The sequence below is a fragment of the Haliotis rufescens genome, unplaced genomic scaffold (assembly GCF_023055435.1).
Source record: "Haliotis rufescens isolate VD_foot unplaced genomic scaffold, xgHalRufe1.0.p SCAF_4, whole genome shotgun sequence".
In the NCBI taxonomy this organism is placed as follows: domain Eukaryota; kingdom Metazoa; phylum Mollusca; class Gastropoda; order Lepetellida; family Haliotidae; genus Haliotis; species Haliotis rufescens.
Window position 1 is genome coordinate 40,663,059 of NW_025964112.1, and position 19,551 is coordinate 40,682,609.

General features: G+C 41.8%; 2 protein-coding genes across 2 annotated transcripts; one reads left to right on the forward strand and one right to left on the reverse strand.

Annotated features, from left to right (window-relative positions):
* Positions 1 to 237: 237 nt before the first annotated feature.
* On the reverse strand, positions 238 to 9,924 carry LOC124126648 (procathepsin L-like). The gene is made up of 9 exons (XM_048381825.1): positions 9,817 to 9,924; positions 6,764 to 6,906; positions 5,206 to 5,311; positions 4,583 to 4,657; positions 4,238 to 4,378; positions 3,473 to 3,596; positions 2,904 to 3,001; positions 1,988 to 2,250; positions 238 to 504 (listed from the first exon to the last, which is right to left on the reverse strand). Exons 2-9 carry the CDS (start codon positions 6,904 to 6,906, stop codon positions 285 to 287), a joined length of 1,170 nt encoding a protein of 389 aa, XP_048237782.1. The 5' UTR covers positions 9,817 to 9,924; the 3' UTR covers positions 238 to 284.
* A 3,989-nt stretch (positions 9,925 to 13,913) lies between these two features.
* Positions 13,914 to 19,181, forward strand: LOC124135999 (cathepsin L-like). Its single transcript, XM_048381574.1, has 5 exons — positions 13,914 to 13,928; positions 15,318 to 15,438; positions 16,208 to 16,308; positions 17,714 to 17,985; positions 19,082 to 19,181. The coding sequence occupies exons 1-5, from the start codon at positions 13,914 to 13,916 to the stop codon at positions 19,179 to 19,181; spliced, it is 609 nt and encodes a 202-aa protein (XP_048237531.1).
* The last annotated feature ends 370 nt before the right edge of the window (positions 19,182 to 19,551 follow it).

Below are 19,551 nucleotides of genomic sequence, written 5' to 3' on the forward strand. Positions count from 1 at the left end.
TATCTTTCAACTCTGTTTTTTTTACTAAAATAATATTCTAATAAGAGCCCCCTATTTCTAATTTTGAGAGCGCCCTGAGCGCTTATTACGTCGAATACGGTATACACTTTATTTTGCCCGACAGTTTAGCATGGTACATAACTATGACTGCATTTCTGTCTGAACTAAGAAAAAACACAAACGAAGTAAATAACACGTATGATTGTATTATATACCAAAAGGGTAATGGACAAAAAGATAACAAATCATCAGAGACCGCTGTTTGTTTGATGGACGTTGTTACACTAAAGTAAAAATGTTGGCAGGAGGAGCGTCATGAACATTGCAGGGGTAGATACGACGGCGACGGTACCATCGATAGTTGCAGCAACTTCACCTGCGTGCACCGGGCCCCTTGCTACGTCTGTCAGAGTTGGGTAGGAGGCATAGTTTGAAATCTGGCACGCATTCGTCTCGTTTCTTGGGAGGTAGATGTAACCACTTTCTCCCCAGCCTGGTCCATAGCTGAAAGTGACAAAATCATTCCAACGTACATGTATGTACAGCAGACTGAGTGGAATCAGTTGGAACTCTTTAAGACCCTCCTTACAATACAGATAGCTTGATTTTGTTTGTTTGTTGTTTAACGCCGCACTCAGTTTATATTCCAGCTATATGATGGCGGTCTGTAAATAATCGAGTCTGGACCAGACAATCCAGTGACTGATATCATGAGCATCGATCCACGAAGTTGGGATACGATGACATGCATCAACCAAGTCAGCGAGCCTGACCACTCGATTCCGTTAGTCGCCTTTTAAGACAAGCGTAGTCGCCTTTTACGCCAAGCATGGGTTGTTGAAGACCTATTCACGGGTATCAGCTTGATAGCCAAAACTGTACGAATACTGTGTTCATGTTATTATGCTGTCATTTCTCTGAAGCGATGTAACCGGCGTGTGTCTTTGGTGGTGATAAATTGGACTGAGGATTAACATATGGAGCACGTGTGTCAAAACAGATTTTATTATGATTTTATGTATTATTATTATCTAAGCTTACTTACGACATTCAATGATTATCAAATATACATTAAGTTTTTAATAACAATCTCTGTATATGTAATGCATATTTTGCCATAAGTGTTGTTTGCGTGTCGCGAGTCATCTCCTTTGTTGTCCTGGGTGCCGTTGTACAAAACAACCTTAGCGCTACGACTGCCGTAAGTCTATGTTTAGATATGGGGGTTATGATCACCTTAGCGCTAAGATCGCTTTGTACAACGGTACCCTGTTCATATTCAGTCACGTAATTTCGTCAGTAGCGGAAAGTGGAGGGTAGTTGAGAATATACTGGCGCAAGTATACACGTAAAGCACATATAACGATGCCGGCCTTGACTTTCGGCGATCGCGTCAGAATAAACCCTCGGGGATCTGAAGAAATTACTGGGATATTTGTTATCGTTATCAAATAGTGTAAAATACCGAAAATCAGTGTTTAACCATGGACTAAGCTGAGACATTTTACAAGTTTTGGCAATAAATTGCAAAATGTTTTATCGAGGACACTAGCCAGATCAGTTTTCATATCTGTGCTTTAAGGCCTCCGCGGTTTGGGGACTTTCACCCAATTTATAACGGTTAGATTTGTCCAAAATGTAACCCTGTTTCATGTTTTCGCTCTGTGGACATCTGACTGCAATTCTTATAGCGGACCGAGAAAAGCTGTGTCGGTAATTGTAATTTTGCCTATATGAAGTGACGTTAATGTGTAACAAAATGTGATTAAGTAAGAACTATATTGACTGTGGTTACAATCATAGGGTTTGTAAGGGAATATATTAAAAGGCACATTCTTGGTTAGGTAGACAGGAGGCAGTCATTGTTGTGGTAGAGACATGCTCCATGTCCAGAACATACTCGAAGAACGTACGTCATGGGCAAGTGTGTACGGAGTGTGACAAGACTGGTACATATGTCGTTCAATAAAGAAGATATATACCATACCTGTTCTTCACCTTCCATACTGGGATCTTGTTGTATGTGGTGTATCCAACAACCAGCACAGCATGATTGACAACACCGCTACAGCCGCTGAACACACCTCGCTTGTAGGACTGCAGCCGCGGTCCTGTCTGGATTCCCACAGATATAGGCCCAATGTGTGCCAGAGCGTTCTTCAACATGGCGTCCGATCCCTGCTTCAGCGTCTTGTAGCCTTTGATATTGAGCCCAATCTTGACCGAAGCTCTAGACTTACATGGCCCGACCTCAAAGTAACATCGCATTATAAGTTATACTTAATGGTTAATCTATATGGCCTTCCGGTATCAAAGGTTACCATCGAGTGCATTTTTCAAAGGTTGCTCTCGCAAACGAGTGAGGCCTTCATTATCGTGCTATTTTGTTGCGGGTTAATTCTGCACATGGGTCCTACACTGGTAGTTATAACAGCCGAGCGTGTGTAAAAATATGAGACTGCTGTAACGTATTTAGCTCACGTGTTACTTCAGGTCATCATTTTGGTATCTCTCAGTGGCATCCTTTAAGTCATAAAGTGCTATTGCTGTGAGAGAAACTAACAGTCATCGTCAAAAACACTTACTGCCATAGCTAGTAATACTAACGAGTATAAAGGAAGATATTACTGTTTTAAATATAATATCGATTGTCAAGTTGAAATCATTACTTGATACTACTATTAGGCACTGTAAAAGAGTGAGTGAGTATGGTTTTACGTCGCTTTTAGCAATATTCAAGCAATATCACGGCGAGGGACACCAGAAATGGACTTCACACATTGTGCGAACGCTTTCACCACTAGGCTACCCGATCGCCACCACAGTGAAGAAGACATGACAACGAATTCATTGTCACTTTGAATGTTATTGTACACGTGAACTGAGAGATTATACAAACTTACAACTCCTCTGTAGGGGTATGATATTGCTGTAGCGATACCTTCCAGGATGACATAGGCATATGCCCCGGTGGGAAGACCGCCACCGCAACCTTTGTTTCCTGCAATGTTTATATACATATTCAGTCGATAGTACCAGCTTAACAATTATTGTTAATGACTCAGTGATCAAGTGGTGTTGCCGCCTTACTACTGCAGCCTGTAGATTATCGAGCTTGGCCCAGTCAAACCGTTGAGGTTTCCTTTTTTAATATAGTCTGAGAAACGCCCCTGTGCAGTCGGGTCACAATCAGCCTAGTCACACATTCTTACCACCAGTTCGCCATTTTAGTTCGACAAGCAAGGGATCTTGGGGACCTGTTCTGACTCGGAATCCTTACAGAGGGACCAGTTGGTGATGTTCAGTGGTCATTTCAATTCGATGCAAAATTAATAGGGTTTTTTTACATAATAAAAGACGTTTTCGACTTACTGGTAGTGGTCAAGCCAAAGATTCATTTCATTTGGATAATGATGAATGAATGAATGAAATATATTATCCTGGCCATCCTCAATGACCAGTCTGAACTGACCTTGAGCTGAAGAGCAGTCAACAAGATCCTGGGGGGATAGATCAACAGACTTCTTGTTCTTCTTGTACTGCTGGCCCTCCAGCGCCCCAACTGCGCTAAATGCCCAACACGATCCACATCTTCCCTGGTCAGTGGACACAAAACTAGTGCAACATGGTATCTTGTTTTATTTGTTTTGTTTTTTTATTTTGTAATCAATCTATCATCCCATCTGATATAGCGAAGGTTTCATGTTCATGTTTGAAGGACCATACTTGTATGCACTGCTTATCTACGAATGCATAGAAAACAAGGGTGAGGGAATGAGTTGGGTTAAACTGAGATCGATGTATGGTACATCCTTCCAACCGGTTATATCTGCAGTGTGATAGTTTACCATAACATGTTTTAAACCGTCATTGGTTTCATATGAGCTCTTCGTCTTATTACTAACAAGCACAAGCATAAACGAAACCAGCTCTCAAGCTGCTTAATAAGTTCGAGATGTGAACACCAACTGACGGTATAGGGGCATTGTTTGGCAAGAAGGGAAATTAAGTTTTTATCAATCGTTTCATAAAAGTGTACATTATGCAAAGGTCGGGGTGAAACAGGTTATGACATGAACACACAATGCCATTTAGAATATAACATGTGTTAGGTTATGACATGTATACTTCGAGTGTATACTTCAACTGACTTATCATTACGAATCTGTATAATACACAACTGCAAATATCAGGACGTTATAACACTCGATCCTTCTGTATGTATGTGTAATATTACCTGATTCTTAACACTCGTCACATAGCCCTTCTTGGACCAGTCGACATTCTCTGGTAAACCGTCCGAGGTATTGAAGGTGTACGGGTTTGACGAGGCTGTCCATACTTCGTCTTTGAAGCAATCCCCTGTGCCGTTTCTGTTCTGTTGGTCCACACAAAATGAAGGAATAAGAAAATGTGATATTTATGGATATATGAATAAAACAAACATTGTCCTAATGCATATATTGGGTGACCACTTAATGAGTACGTGCAATGTACAGTGATGGGGTTTCCTTTCTTATAAACTTTCACCCTTTCAATCTTCTTTTATTGGAATAGTAGAAGGTCGGTAAGTAATACATACCGCTCTCTTGGCTCTGTTCATGGTGTTGACGTCGATGTCTTCGCCGTGGTGGTAGGCAACATACTCCTCGTACGTCTGTGTAAATAGAAAAAGGTACTTCCACCCTATTCAAATATGTAGATAGGGGACAGGTAGGGTTGAGGGAAGATATAACATAATATTTATAATATCTCCATCTCTCTCTCCCTCCCTCCCACTCCACCATTGGATTCCACATTAGAAAGGGTTAGCATGTCCTGCTCTACCGGTAGCACTCGCCACTCACACAATTTACAATACAAAGTCAGACTTAGTATGATTTGTTGCCAGCATTGCACCTGTCATGCGAAGACGGCCCCTAAACCACCGAGTCCGGACCAGACAATCCATTCCTCCATATCTATGGAAGGATATGTCAAGTAACACATTCAAATGAATATAGTCACTAAGTGCACATTTGTGTTCAAAATCCACTGGGGTGGGTAGTGGCCATGGGTTGGTAGTTGGTCGGTCGGTCGGTCGGTCGGTCGTTAGGTCGGTCTCTCTCTCTCTCTCTCTCTCTCTCTCTCTCTCTCTCTCTCTCTCTCTCTCTCTCTCTCTCTCTCTCTCTCTCTCTCTCTCTCTCTCTCTCTCTCGGAATGTACCATGTCATCCCACTGAGTCTCCTGCATCCAGTAGTTCTGTAGTCCTTGGTCCGCCTCCTTGTTGTGCCTCTCAATGTCCTTCACCTTTCTCTCCCATATAGCACGCCTGTAAGAGAACGGTTCAAATAATTCTGATTAAGTCAGCTCGCAATCTGAGAGAATAAAGCGACAAAACCTTTCCCATAGACGTAAATAAAAGCGACAAAACCTTTACCAAAGACGTTAATAAAAGCGACAAAACCCTTTCCATATTCATGAGAAATCTTTGATTCCGACTGTATCATGAGTACGTGTTTATGAATCACAATCAAATAGTGATATTACCAGGTGTTCGCGAAAACGTTAAGGCATCTTGTCCAATCCGTGGCATCCGTCACAGACACATGTAAGCAGGGTCATTTGTAAAGTTCTGACTGCATAAGGGGCGGTCGGGTAGCCCAGTGGTTAAAGCGTTTGCTCGTCACGCCGAAGACCCGGGTTCGATTCCCGACATGGGTATAATGTGTGAAGCCCATTTCTGGTGTCCCCCGCCGTGATATTGCTGGAATATTGCTCAAAGCGGCTTAAAACCATACTCACTCACTTACTGACTGCATAATGAGCATGTGTTTATAAATCACTATCAGTTAGTGATGATACCAGGTATTCGCGAAAAGGTTAGCGTATCCTGGCCCACCGGTGGCACCCGTCACATGCAAAGGCAAGTCAATTATTAATTTTAACAAACAGGGGAACATACAATGAAAATGGGAAATTGCATCAGACATCGTATTGATGAGTCAAATTTAGATATGTCCAGCATAAAACATTTTTATCAACTTCTCTGAGGCCTTGAATATGTAACTTTGAGTCGTGTGACGCTGTTTGAATTCCCCTCATAAATTAAAGTGTACCCGAAATTAAACTTTACCCCATTGTGAAATGTAGGCACCAAAGGGTGCCGGCCCAGTGCGCAGACAAATGCATGAAGCCCATTTCTGGTGTCCCCTACCGTGATATTGCTGGAATATTGCTAAAAGCGGCGTAAAACCAAACTCACTCACTCACTCACTCTTCTTAACGACCCCAGCACACGCAAAGCACCAAGGTCGGACGAGAGGGGAGCGAACCTCGGTTCAACGGTTATTTGTCGCGAAAAGCACATCGCTTCCATGGCCCACCTGGTATAGGTCAGTTAGCGACCCACACCTTTGCCAGCGATATGCGTGAGTGAGTGAGTTTGGTTTTACGCGGCTTTGGCTTAATGTGGGAGGAAAGTCCGAAGTGATGCAGGTCTCAGACGTTTATCACGTCGGTGAAACCCACGAGCACGGGTATGGTGCTGACAACCCTAGACACATAATCGGGGTAAACCGGGATTCGAACAACGGGCTAAAACAGAGTGCTTCTTGTTAACAATCAGAGGGTTCTGGCGTGCCCACGGGACGTCCATATCGCCCTAGAAGAGGGGACTCGTCATTACGGAATGATGATGTAAACAGTCCCTCAAGTCCTATTGTTATATGCCTGGGATATTGCTGAGTGTGGCGGTAGACAACAAACAAACAAACAAACCTACCTGGCTGCCTCGGCTTCTCTCGTGTACATCCGATTGTACTCTTCCTTAAACTCCACCCAGCGTTCATCCAGAGTCACGTCAGTACCACAGACAGTGGACCACATCACTGCCACCACCATTGTCCACGCTGTTATGAGTAGCATCTAGTTTTGAAGCAAAGGAAACTATCAGGTGCCTCAGAGAGATTCGTTGTTCACAGCCCCGTTGGAATTCCGGGTGAGAATCATCTTCCCGAGGCAAGAGAGTTAACTGACTATTAAAGTCCAGTTACCACCCTTGCCGAACTAGGCTGGTATAACGGAGTTACATTTTGTCTGGACTGACGAGTCTATGCATAGTCCAATCAAAATCGCACAACGAAATCGAAATCCGGTTCGTAAACTGACATGCCGATTTTGGTCGATTGCAGGATTTGCAAAACATGTGCACCGCCAACGCGTTGTCATCAGATATTTTCCAAATCTTTTCATGTTTTCAGTCAAGGTTCTCATGTGATTTGATGCATTTCGCGATTTAAGACCCCTTTTATCACAATATAGATCTTGATTATCGATCAGATCGTTTTGACTGGGCAGCGCCATTTTGTTTGAAGCAAATGCAAGTGATACGAGAGGTGGAATCTGATTGGTCCATAGGAGAGGCTTAGAGGTGACATAACTCGTAATAGCCACTGGTGGCGCTACGACCTGGAATTCCAGCCTATTTCGGCAAGGGTGGAAACTGGACTTTTAAAGTCAGTTAACTCTCTTGGCTAGGGAAGATGGGTGAGAACAGGTCCCCGACAAACTATTCATGTTGTAAGATTCGACTTAAAAAGAAAGCAATTGAAGCATGTGTAGCTTTTTACATGTGCGGATTGGGAAATATAGGTTAAGTTATTCTATATATTTTGATTTTGTTATGAGACTAAAATACACATGCAGGGATTTTTTTTTGTCCATTATAAAGATTTCATAGATACCATGTATATGTCCAGAATGTTTCTGTCATGAAGAAAATATATAAATTTATACTCATTATGAGGGGGCACGGGTGGCCCAGTCGTCTAAGGCGCCGCGATTCGCTGTGCAGAGTTGCGTCCCTTGGGCACGCCAGAAACCTATGATTGTGGGTTCGAATCCCGGTTCGCCCCGATTATGTTTCTAGGTTTGTGATCAGCACCATACCCGTGCTCGTGGGTTTCACCGAAGTGGTAAACGTCTGAGACCTGCATCACTTCGAGCTGTTCTCCCACATTAAGCGGACACGCCGCGATATAACTGGGATATTGTTAAAAGCGGCGCTAAACCCAACTCACTTACTCACTCATTAATAAGCAATATATGGGGGTCAGTTGTTTATGTTAAAAAGCGTTGGCAATTCCGTTGGGTAACTTTGAAATTCTGCATCAAATCACTTCTCTTTAACTTTTAAAATGGAATAATAATCAGCTTTTATTCCTCCACAAAAGAAGAAGAAGTATAAGTTACAATGAGGTGCAACTTTACATGAATTGAGAGTCACATTGGAAGTTGTACGTATCGTGCAGTCTGTTATCACATATATTTTGAACAGATGTTTCTATAAGTCAGATCAAATAATCTCATCCGGGGATTTCCTATAACATGAAGTATGTTCCAGCAGTTCGGTGCCTTCTCTATGGTCAAGTTCTTCCACCCTGCTACATTTCATAGCAACACAACGCACACAAGTAACATACTGAATACATCTTCCCGAGGCAAATGAGTAAACTGAGTATTAAAACCCAGTTTCCACCCTTGCCGAACTAGGCTGGAATTATGCAGTCACATTTAGGCTGGACTAACGAGTCTATGCATATTCTAATCAAAATCGCGTAACGAAATCGACATCCACTGGATTTTTACAGTCAGTTAAAGACCTTGCCTCGGGAAGAAGACTGAATATAGAGCGCAGAACGGATTCCATGAAAAAGACATTTGTTCAGAGGTGCTTAATTTGATTGATATATGGTGAAAATAAAAGTTGAATGTACTTTCACCTCACACCAGAATTCTTTTTGCACCGAGAACAAATGCAAGCACGTCCTAGACATAGCACACAAAGATAAACACCAAGAAGGCATTAGGCAACAACGCTTTACATTAGGAATGTGAATAATACTTAGCCACACGTTCATACACAAAACATAAACTGGAAGGTCAATGAATAACTTTAATCCAGTGACCCAATTAAAGCTTGTGCAGCGCTTACCTTCTACAATGAAAATCCTGGTTTAGCAATCGGCCTCCATCGTTCTTGTACATTGCGAGTGTACACATCATATATTATCTCAATCACATGTAAAAATCAACCCGTGAAGATCCGGGGTAGAATATGTCTTAAGAAACCCATCTCGTAAAAGACGACCATGCTTGTCGTACGAGGCGACTAACGGGATCGGGTGGTCAGGCTCGCTGACATGGTTGATGCATGACATCGAATCGAGATTGCGTGTGTCGATGCTCATGATGTCAAACAATGGAATGTCTGGTCTAGATTGTTTTCGGGTTCATGTCATCTCCCATCTCCATCTCCCATCCTTTTCAATTGAAATGGAGTTGTTTGTTTTATCAAAATTATATATTTTCAGATGCTAAGCGTTAAGTCTAGCTTTGAATATGGACCAGGAGTTCACGTCAACGACAACCCGACAACTGCAATATAACAATACAGACTACGGTGATAGGAACATCTTTCAGGGCGGTGGGGTAGCTTAGTGGTTAAAGCGTCACGCCGAAGACCCAGGGTCGATCACCCACATGGGTACAATGTGTGAAGCCCATTCCTGGTGTCCCCTACCGTGATATTGCTGGAGTATTGCTAAAAACGGCGTAAAATCTAACACACTCACGTTAATCTTCATGTGTACCAGTAACCGATATATATTATATGCACAATGTTGCTCTCCGAAAACGCAGTTAAGCATCTACGTAATGCATACTGTCTACGGACTACACACTTAAAGTCTGTTCTATAGCTTTCAACAACAACAACAACAACAAGATTAATAGATCATGAACAACACAGAGTGAGTTAAAGTATTTGAGAAATACCTTTACGGTCTGTTTGTGGATCAGGACAAGAAGCAATGTGTTTCAGCCCGTCCTCACAAGGTGATATCCCAGTGCGCTGGTGGCGCACACAACCCAGCGCTGCTATTTTACTTCCTGTTCACCTGGGTATCGTATTTCTCAGACAGATTGAATGGATGACGTGTATACAATCTACGCCGCGAATACCTGCAATATTGCTCATGCGGCGTTAAGCAATAATTACTCGCTCAATCACCGTTTACACAATCCGTAAAGCCACACACAGCAATATTCCAGCTATATGACGGCGGTCTTTAAATAATCGAGTCTGGACCAGACAATCCAGTGATTGACATCATGAGCATCGATCTATGCAGTTGGGTTGACATGCACCAACAAAGTTAGTCTCCCTTTGCGGCCAGCATGCGTTGCTGAAGACCTGTTCTTGCCCGTGCACCGACAATGAAGACCTCTTTCCCACCCATCTCCTCCCACCGTAAACCCAATTCTTAACACGTACACTGTCTGAATGACAAGGACAACCAACGATAGGTTATAAGAAAAAGTATCTAGTCTCCATACAAAATCCCACCGACAACCGAATATCAAATGGTCGGTCCCTACTTGAGCCTCATCTCCCGAGTTGCAATCATTTCCTAGTTGAGGACATAACTTCTCATTTTGGCAAATATAATTGAATATTTACGGAAGCGTAGTAGGGCCACGTTGAATTTTTTTTTGTCTAAGTATCTCTCTTACGTAGGAGATCGTATTTCTAGACAATTCTAAGTCCTACGTAGGAGATACTAAGTCCTACGTAGGAGAAATTCAGTCCTACGTAGGAGATACTTAGACAAAAAAAGATTCACCGAGGCCCTACTACGCTTCTGTAAATATTTCATCTCCCACCTTTATCCAGTTTTAAAATTTAAAATTGTGCATACAATTTTGACTGCCTCTTAAAATATGTATTCTCGCAAAAATTTCAACAGACGAAAAGAAATTTATGTGTGAAAACATAGCTGTATATGATCGTGAGGACGATTTCAGTTTAGGTTCGTTCATATCGTAACAGACAACGTCAAGAAAGGCTGATAGCGTAAGTGTTTCTACTTGATTCCTAACTGAAACCGTAACTATATACCCTTACGATTTTGATGATTATTATCTATATTGATTCACCAAATTCCAGAGGTCTTTTTCTTTATAAACCTTAAACTTACCTATACTGTTATAAGGTAAAAATGCATCTCCAAGTCAACCTCAAATTTGGTGGTTATAGCTTTAATATGAGGAAGACAAAAAACGCAGAGTTGGCGCAAACAGGCAGGAAATCAAATATGAAAGCGCCAACCATGGACCCTTAAGAAAAGTCCATATAATCTATTCAGGTTTGCACGTTGGAGATAATCGCATTTGCGCATATTATGGATGTTTGATAAATTACTTTTAGAAGAACAAAATGTTAACACCAAATCAAAACTACACATGAAGTTGTGTGTAAATGTTATGTTAATGTTATTAAAGAATTTATTGACAAAACCTGGTAACAAGACACAAAGCGACACGCCCTAGAAAGTGGGATGGTGTAACAACTCAATTAACAATGTCAATATCGGGTTTGACCACCATTTGCGTTGTTACAGGCGAGGCAGCGGTGGCGCACTCAAGACACCAGATGATTGAAAACAGCCTGTTCCAGGATGTTGTTCCGAATGTCAACCAAAGATTGGTTTAAATGAGCCCGCTGTTATAGCTTGACCATTATATACAGACTTGTTCTTATAAAATTACAATTTCTTTGCGGAGATATGTTTCAGTCACTCAGTGATGACATCAGGTGTAAGGGTAAGCGTGTCTTTCCTCATCAAGAGCACCCAATACTCACACAATTTGCTTCAAAAGGTTTTAGTTTTGTTATCTGCGCCCGCAACAGTACTCCTGCCATGTAAACAAACCAGACAACCAGGTGAGCTACAAGCAATCGAGAAAGAGTAGTAGGAGTAAATTAATACCTCCAGCCCCTTCCGCAGGTGCCCTATGAATATTCATGAGCCTAGTGTTATGCTAATAGACATGCATGACATCACAATGAGAACGGCATCATTATGCATGAATGTTAAGAATGTGAAGAATGCAGCCTTTGTTAAAATGTCATAGTTGAGGAATTCTTTAGGAATGCCAGCTCTTTGGAATGCTTTAGGAATGCCAGCTATGTGGAATTCTTTAGGAATGCTAGCTATGTGGAATGTAGTCAGTGTAGATACCTTTAGATGTATACTAGAATGATCCTCATCAAATGGAATGTCACCCTTTCATGAAGAAATTTGGACTTCTTTAGGAATGCCAGCTATGTGGAATGTAGTCGGGGTAGATACCTTCAGATGTATACTAGAATGAGCGTCATCAAACGGAATGTCATCCTATCATGAAAGAATGAAACAGTCCTCGATCTCTTGATATACAATGAATAAGTTGAATGTCGTCATCGAGACGAAGAGGAGAATGTACGAGTTCATTCACCATTTGATCATCACAGTCGACTGCGAGGAAATATATATTATTTTTTTGTCTTACAAAATACAGACGTACCTTTCATTTTTGAATGGAAAAAATCTGATTCAACCAATACCATCAATTCCTTTGCTTATAACCTGCCCTAAGTTTCCCATCTAATCCCTAAATCTGACCATATACGTTCTTCTTAAATTATATCTGGTTCACATCACATATTATTTACCGAACATATGATAAATGAATGTAAGTATGTTGTAAAAGCTAGGTCGAAATGAAACATCCCCAGTTCTTATTAAGGATACATGAACAGTTTCAGAATAGTGTTATCTCACCGATAGTGTTTTCCAAATCCTATTGAAATTCACGAAACACATATCTTCCGTGTAGCATGTATCCCTTATTCCACACGGCTTTAAGAACTTTTACCCACCTCAACCATACACTGTGATATACCACCGTAAATGGTCTTATAGAAATAACCGTCCCCCCTTATGGTAACCCATGTTTAAGTTACAGTATCCTGTTGAGAGATAATACGTTAGTATGTACTCTGAAAAATAATGTTTACCTCATCCGACATCCGGATGAATAACAAATAGGATAGTTTTATAAAAAAAATCTCTACTTTAAAGTAGTAGTAAGAAAACTAGTATATGGTCAGAACAATCCCAAAACCTCCCTTTAGAAATGTGTGGAATGTGGGGAATTTTGAGAATGTCTATGAAACGTCTGAAATGTTATACCACGTCTGGTCTTTTATGGAATGTCTACAATGTTCTAACGCACCTCATTTATTATAGGATGTCGCGAATGTGTATCCCCAGTTTCATTACACAGATATATTCAACAAAATCTATGTACGCGAAGAAAACGTAAACCTCGTCATAAGCTGATGAAGAGATCGAGCAGTTATCTAAGTATTTGTCTATCATCTTCCTTTTCCATCGCATGCAACACTGACCCTTATTTCAACGACCACGTTACCCTAGTAGTAGAAAAAATATCGCTTTGAAACAACAAGGAAACGCGTGTCGACAACAATGTTAAATTCAAATGTTAAGTACACCATCACCACAGCTGGCGGAATGTAGCACATTACCGCACAGTTTCCACGACGTCTCGGGGAATCATCGACAATATCTATTATACCATATTCAAACGTCCACAAGCCTTACTCGTTATTTAATCACGAGTCACTGATTCGCGCTTGGGGGTAGAAGCAATAGTTTTCTTTCACATCTTTGAATTATTTTATATTTCCTGTTTCATTAAAAAGCAGCTTGTTCACTTGAACGCACACGCTATACAGCTGATGGGTCGTTAAGTAGTATTCAATCGTCGAGGTAGAAACGACTTTATCGTCTCGTTGTAAAGTATACATACTACAGCGACTATCGAGCATTGAAATAAATTATGTTTAAAAGTGAACTATTATTCCAGTTTGGTTCTTGGCTTAAAGTGGGAGCAATAGTCACCGTCTTCCGTTGAGGTTCATGTTTACTTCCTGCTTTTTTTGTAACTGAACGAAAATTGTACAACATATCATCTCCCGATGGGAAAGTGCGCCCGAGATTTAATAGCGAGATCTGAGGTTAATCGTCATGTCGCTGACGAACGTAGAAGAGGCATATGTATCAGACCCTTTCAAAGGGAGGACGCTGTAGTCGGAACTCTGGTTGGTTTACTGATGTTAGCAATCACCATTTTGACTGTCGTTAATGCGGTTACTTTTTCGAATTGGAAAAATAAAACTTCACAGCAAATAGACAGTGAACTATTTTTTGACGACCCTCCTATTGAACCAACCCTCAGTCTACAGTTTATCAACGCTTCTTCACAGGGTCTTATCCTATTCAACACGAGCTGTCGTTTGTCGTAGCGAAAATCGCAACGTACTTGACGTGAGACAGTTTCTGAATTAGAAACCAACAATAAAAGGTATAACGCTTACTCAGGGCGGATGGAAAGTGATGTTACGTCTGAGACCTTTCATCCGTGCAAAAATCAGATCCATGAATGAACGGACAATGAATAAACGAACACTGCCTAAATGATTTCCACGAACAATTTAAAATTACATATTTTGGCTATCAACAATGGGCTTAAAGACGATGAAATGAAGAAGAAAGTACTCGAAGTTTACTACGCTCATCAATGAAAACCTACATGCCATAGAATATAGCACTCGAACAGAGTTGTAGCGATATGTACCCGAATAAAAATACTTGAATGTAAATGATAAGATGAATTGCTTGTCACTCCTTTTGCCACGATAATCGAGACACTGTTACCTCCTCCCAATATGGGTTTAAGGTAAAGTGCATGCACGTGTGTGTGTGTGTGTGTGTGTGTGTGTGTGTGTGTGTGTGTGTGTGTGTGTGTGTGTGTGTGTGTGTGTGTGTGTGTGTGTGTGTTGTAGTGTGTGTGTGTTGTAGTCTGTGTGTGTTGTAGTCTGTGTGTGTGTGTGGGGGGGGGGGGGGGGGTGTGTTGTGTTGTGGTGTGTTGTGTGGTGTGTGGTGTGGTATGGTTTTGTGTAGTGTAGTGTATGGTGTGGTGTGGTGTTGTATGTGGGGTGGGGTGGGGTGTGTTTGTGTGTGGTGTGTGGTGGGGTGTGTGGTGGGGTGGTGTGTGGTGTGGTGTGGTGTGGTGTGGTGTGGTGTGTGTGTGTGTGTGTGTGTGTGTGGTGTGGTGTGGTGTGGTGTGGTGTGGTGTGGTGTGGTGTGGTGTGGTTTGGTGTGTGTGTGGTGTGTGTGTGTCGTGGTGTCTGTGTCAAATGGTCTATCAACCAACACATATGAATGATTCACTGTACATAACTATCTTTCAATGATGACAGAACCCACATATGTCAATTCTGTGTTTATTTCCAGATTTACAAAGTGGATAAAGTACAGGGATAGTTACATGGAATAGTCTGATGAGAAACATTGCAAGTGTCATCGCGCAGGAAGGGATTTTCGTCCTGGAGGTCCATATTTGGCTGGACTCCGTGTGTGTGTAAATAGGGTGCGTGTGGGTCGTGCTGGGCGTTCTCTGCCGCCTGTTCTCTGGAAGGACAGCACTACCGGAAGACAGGGCGACTCGTGTCCCTATCGGAACAGAACCTTGTGGACTTTTCACGGAATGGTGGGTACTATGCAGTGCCACTCACGCAATTTACCAAATCTTGTAACGTCTTATAGTTTATACACACTCTTATCTTATATGTCAGTTACCGAAAGTGTTTCATATTAAATCATCCTTTAAAAAACACCAACAGTGTCTTTTACAATAAAACATCAACGACAGAGAAAAAAACAAGTCTTGATTTGTTGAAACGACCCGTGAAGATCTGGGGTAGAAGCCATATTTGCCGTGAACGGTGACTATGCTTGTCGTAAGAGGCGACCAATGGGATCGGGTGGTCAAGCTCGCTGAATTGGTTGATGTATGTCATCGATCCCAATTGCGTGGATTGATGCTCATGATATCAATCACTGGATTGTCTGGTCCATACTCGATTATTTACAGACCGCCGTCATATAGCTGGAATATTGCTGAGTGTGACGTTACACACACAAAAGGTTACCTAGGAAGCACAGGAAAGCAACACATTTGGGACACATGACAACAACCCTTGTGGACCTGCCCCAAAACCTACATTATTTGTTTGTTTTGTTTGTTTGTTGTTTTGACGTGATTGACGTCATGAGCATCGATCAACGCGATTGGGATACGATGAAATGCACCAACCAACTTGAAGTCAGCAAGCCTAACCACCCGATCCCATTAGTTGCTCCTTACGACAAGCGCAGTCGCCTACATTTACATCATCCTATTGTTTCATTATAAAGGACAAAGTATAATATTTTCCTCCACAACATTCACCGACTAACAACCATCTATATTAATTAAGGTAATTACGGATGTGAAGGAGGATCCATGGAGTTGGCATTCGATTACATTCGTCAAAATAAAGGCATAGACACAGAGGAGTCCTACCCGTACGTAGCCAAGGTGAGAGGCAATTGATAGGATCGGGATAATTGAGCCGTAGGTGAGGTGAGTGAGTTTTGTTTTACGCCGCTTTTAGCAATATTCCATCAATATCACAGCGTGGGACACCAGAAATGGGCTTCACACATTGAAACCATTTGGGGAATCAACCCGGGCTTTCGGCGTGACGAACGAACGCTTTATCCACTAGGCTACCTCATCGCGCCGAGACTGAGTTGAGTATTGGAGATATGCTTTTCACATATTTGCAAATATTTAATTATATATAAGCAGGAGTTACAGTAAGAATGTGCATTCCCTCAACTATTGTGATGTATTTCAGTATCAAGTCTTACAGTCTTATCCAAGGTAGAGTTTTCATTGCTGCCGGATATTTACTAAATAAACTTTGAATTTAATATCTGGGTCAAGATTTTAACAACTAAATGAACAATTATACGAAATTAAAGATTTAACAATGAACAAATAGTCATCTTCTGCGAGGCAAGGGAGTTAACTGGCTATAAATGTCCGGTTTTCAGAAACTGGACTTTTACTGTCGGTTAGCTCCCTTGCCTCGGGAAGAGATAAATTGTATGCTTTAGATAAGCCGAGTCCCAACGATTAATATTCTGGGAGGCCTGAGAATTTGTAGCTTTTTTTCTGTGACTGCTTTTTAATTTTCTCTAAAAGAAGGTCGCTGTGTGGTTGAAATAATGCAGATGCGACATTAAATTTCAACTCACTCACTCACTCACTTTCTAAAAGGTTGGTTGGTCCGATGTTTTACGCCGCACTTAGCAATATTCCATCTAAGTCAAGTCAGCGAGCCTGACCAACCGATCCCGTTAGCCGCCCCTTACGACAAGCATAGTCGCCTTTAACGGCAAGCATGTGTTGCTGAAGCCCTATTCTAAACCGGATCTTCACGGGTCTCCCTAAAAGGAGGAACCAGGACAAATTGTGAGGAAGCACAACCCACTTGTGTCAGGACATCAACCACGTCCAGTAATTAATTGCTGGTTATTTTGTATAACCCGATTCTTTTGAATGATTTTTGGGAACAAATTAAATTTATTTTTTACGAAATATATCCCTTTCTTTTGAATAAAAACGTACGTTCAGTCACATTTGCGGGTCACATCTTCGTGGCAAAGACGCTTCATCGCTACTAACAAAATAGTTTCTGGCTTAGTTCGATATGTATCCCCATGACGTCATACTTTTATTTGCATCAATTGGAATACGAAAGTAACTTCTCGAGGCGAGCAATTTACGTAGCATCATTTCATCCTGAAATTTAGTCACGGTATGGCTGAAATATTGCCGATGTGACGCTAAATATTAACTCACTCATCCTGAAATTATGAGGTCACGGCAATAAATTACCAAATAATGTAATAACCAAATACCGTCCCACCCACAGCAAAAAGATTGCAACTTCAGCCAGGAGAATGTAGGCGCGACCGATGCCGGCTTTGCTGTTGTCATATCCGAGTCTGAAGATGCCCTTAAGAGTGCGGTGGCCTTAGAGGGACCCATCTCTGTGGGTATCGACGCCTCCTCAAGATCCTTTATGCTGTACAAGAGCGGCATCTTCAGCTCCTCTAAATGCAGCAGCACCAAACTCAACCATGCTGTGACTGTGGTGGGCTACGGCGCACAGAAAAAACAAGAGTACTGGCTGCTTAAGAACAGGTACACATGTACACATTGGTCACAGGCTAGCTGTTGCATTCCTGCTTTAGTAATCTTCCTGAGGCAAGGGGGTTAACTGACTATTAAAGTCCAGTTTCCTTCCTTGTCGAACTAAGGCTGGAAATATGGAGTTACATTTTGGCTGGACTAACGAGTCTATGCATGGTCCATCAAAATCGCGTAACGAAATCGACATCCGGTTCGTAAAATGCCGTGCAGATTTCGGTCGATTGCAGGATTTCGGTCGACAACTCGGCGTCAAGAGATATTTTCAAAATCTTTCACGTTTTAATCAAGGATCGCAAGTGATTTGATGCACTTTGCGAAGTAAGACCCGTTTTATTACAATATAGATCTTGCTTGTCGATCAGATCGTGCTGCCTGGGCAACGCCATTTTGTTTGAAGGAAATGCAAGTGATATGAGACGTCGAACCTGATTGATCAATAGGAGGGACATAGAAGGGACATAACCGTTATGGTCACTGATGGCGCAACGAACGAACCCAGAAATTCCAGCCTAGTTCGGCAAGGGTGAAAAAAGGGTTTTTACAGTCGGTCCCTTGTCCCGGGGAGATGTGGTTTAGTGAGAAAACACATTTGGCAAGGTGGGTGAGTGAATCAGGTTATGTTTGTGTGCACGCACCAGGTAAGATGATTGTGTGATAAGGTAATTGAGTGAACGCGTTAGGGAAGATATGTGAGTAAATGCATTAAGGAGGTAAACTGCAGGTACACCTTTGTGTGAGGTGAAAGGAGAGATGGAAACCTGATCAAGATCGTATGAAGAAAGGTACCATGATGACACATAACAAAGTAGGTTTCGCGTGAAAGGTCTTCCTCCAACTGTCATGAGTTGCCTCTACAACGATCTCTTATCTGTAAGTACGAAAGCCATACTCTTTTTTTAACTTACGTGTAAGCAGAGACCATATGGCAATAAAGTGATAAATAGCAACGACATTTCTCAAATTAAACTGATGATCCGTGATATTGCAGGAATGCATTCAATGCTAGGTTAATCCAACTGATTTACTCACTGGACACTCTAGTTCTTTTAGCATAAAATGTGACCACATCAACATTTCTGTCTTCCAGCTGGAGCACCACGTGGGGCGAGGACGGATATGTGTTTTTGGCCCGTAACGATGGCAACATGTGTGGGGTTGCCACCGAGGGAATCCTGCATCTTGTGTAGATACTGTGACGACATCTGACGTCGTGAGACGATGTTGTCATGTAATGTTTCAACTGACGGTCTCATGTATGTTATGAAATACTATTCGTAAACGTACTCACTAGCTTTTGTTTGTTTGTGGTTGTGTGACTGTAAATAATCGAGACTGGATCAGACAGTCCAGTGATTGACATCATGAGCATCGATCTACGCAATTGGGATACGATGTCATCGATGTCATCGATCCTTACCACCCAATCCCGTTCGTGGCCTCTTACAACAAGCATGGGTTGCTGAAAAACAATTTTAACCCGGATAATGACACTCAGTAATATTCCAACTATATGTTGCCCGCCTGTAAATATCTAGTCTGGACCAGACAAACCAGTGA

Excerpts from the sequence above, each read along its gene's own strand:
- LOC124126648 (XM_048381825.1), bottom strand. The coding sequence starts at position 6,906 with ATGCTACTCATAACAGCGTGGACAATGGTGGTGGCAGTGATGTGGTCC. Across the intron at positions 4,379-4,582 it reads TGAACAGAGCCAAGAGAGCG|AACAGAAACGGCACAGGGGA; the intron begins GTATGTATTACT and ends GTGGACCAACAG. Across the intron at positions 505-1,987 it reads GTATGGAAGGTGAAGAACAG|CTATGGACCAGGCTGGGGAG; the intron begins GTATGGTATATA and ends TGTCACTTTCAG.
- LOC124135999 (XM_048381574.1), top strand. Across the intron at positions 16,309-17,713 it reads CCTACCCGTACGTAGCCAAG|CAAAAAGATTGCAACTTCAG; the intron begins GTGAGAGGCAAT and ends TCCCACCCACAG. Across the intron at positions 17,986-19,081 it reads TACTGGCTGCTTAAGAACAG|CTGGAGCACCACGTGGGGCG; the intron begins GTACACATGTAC and ends TCTGTCTTCCAG.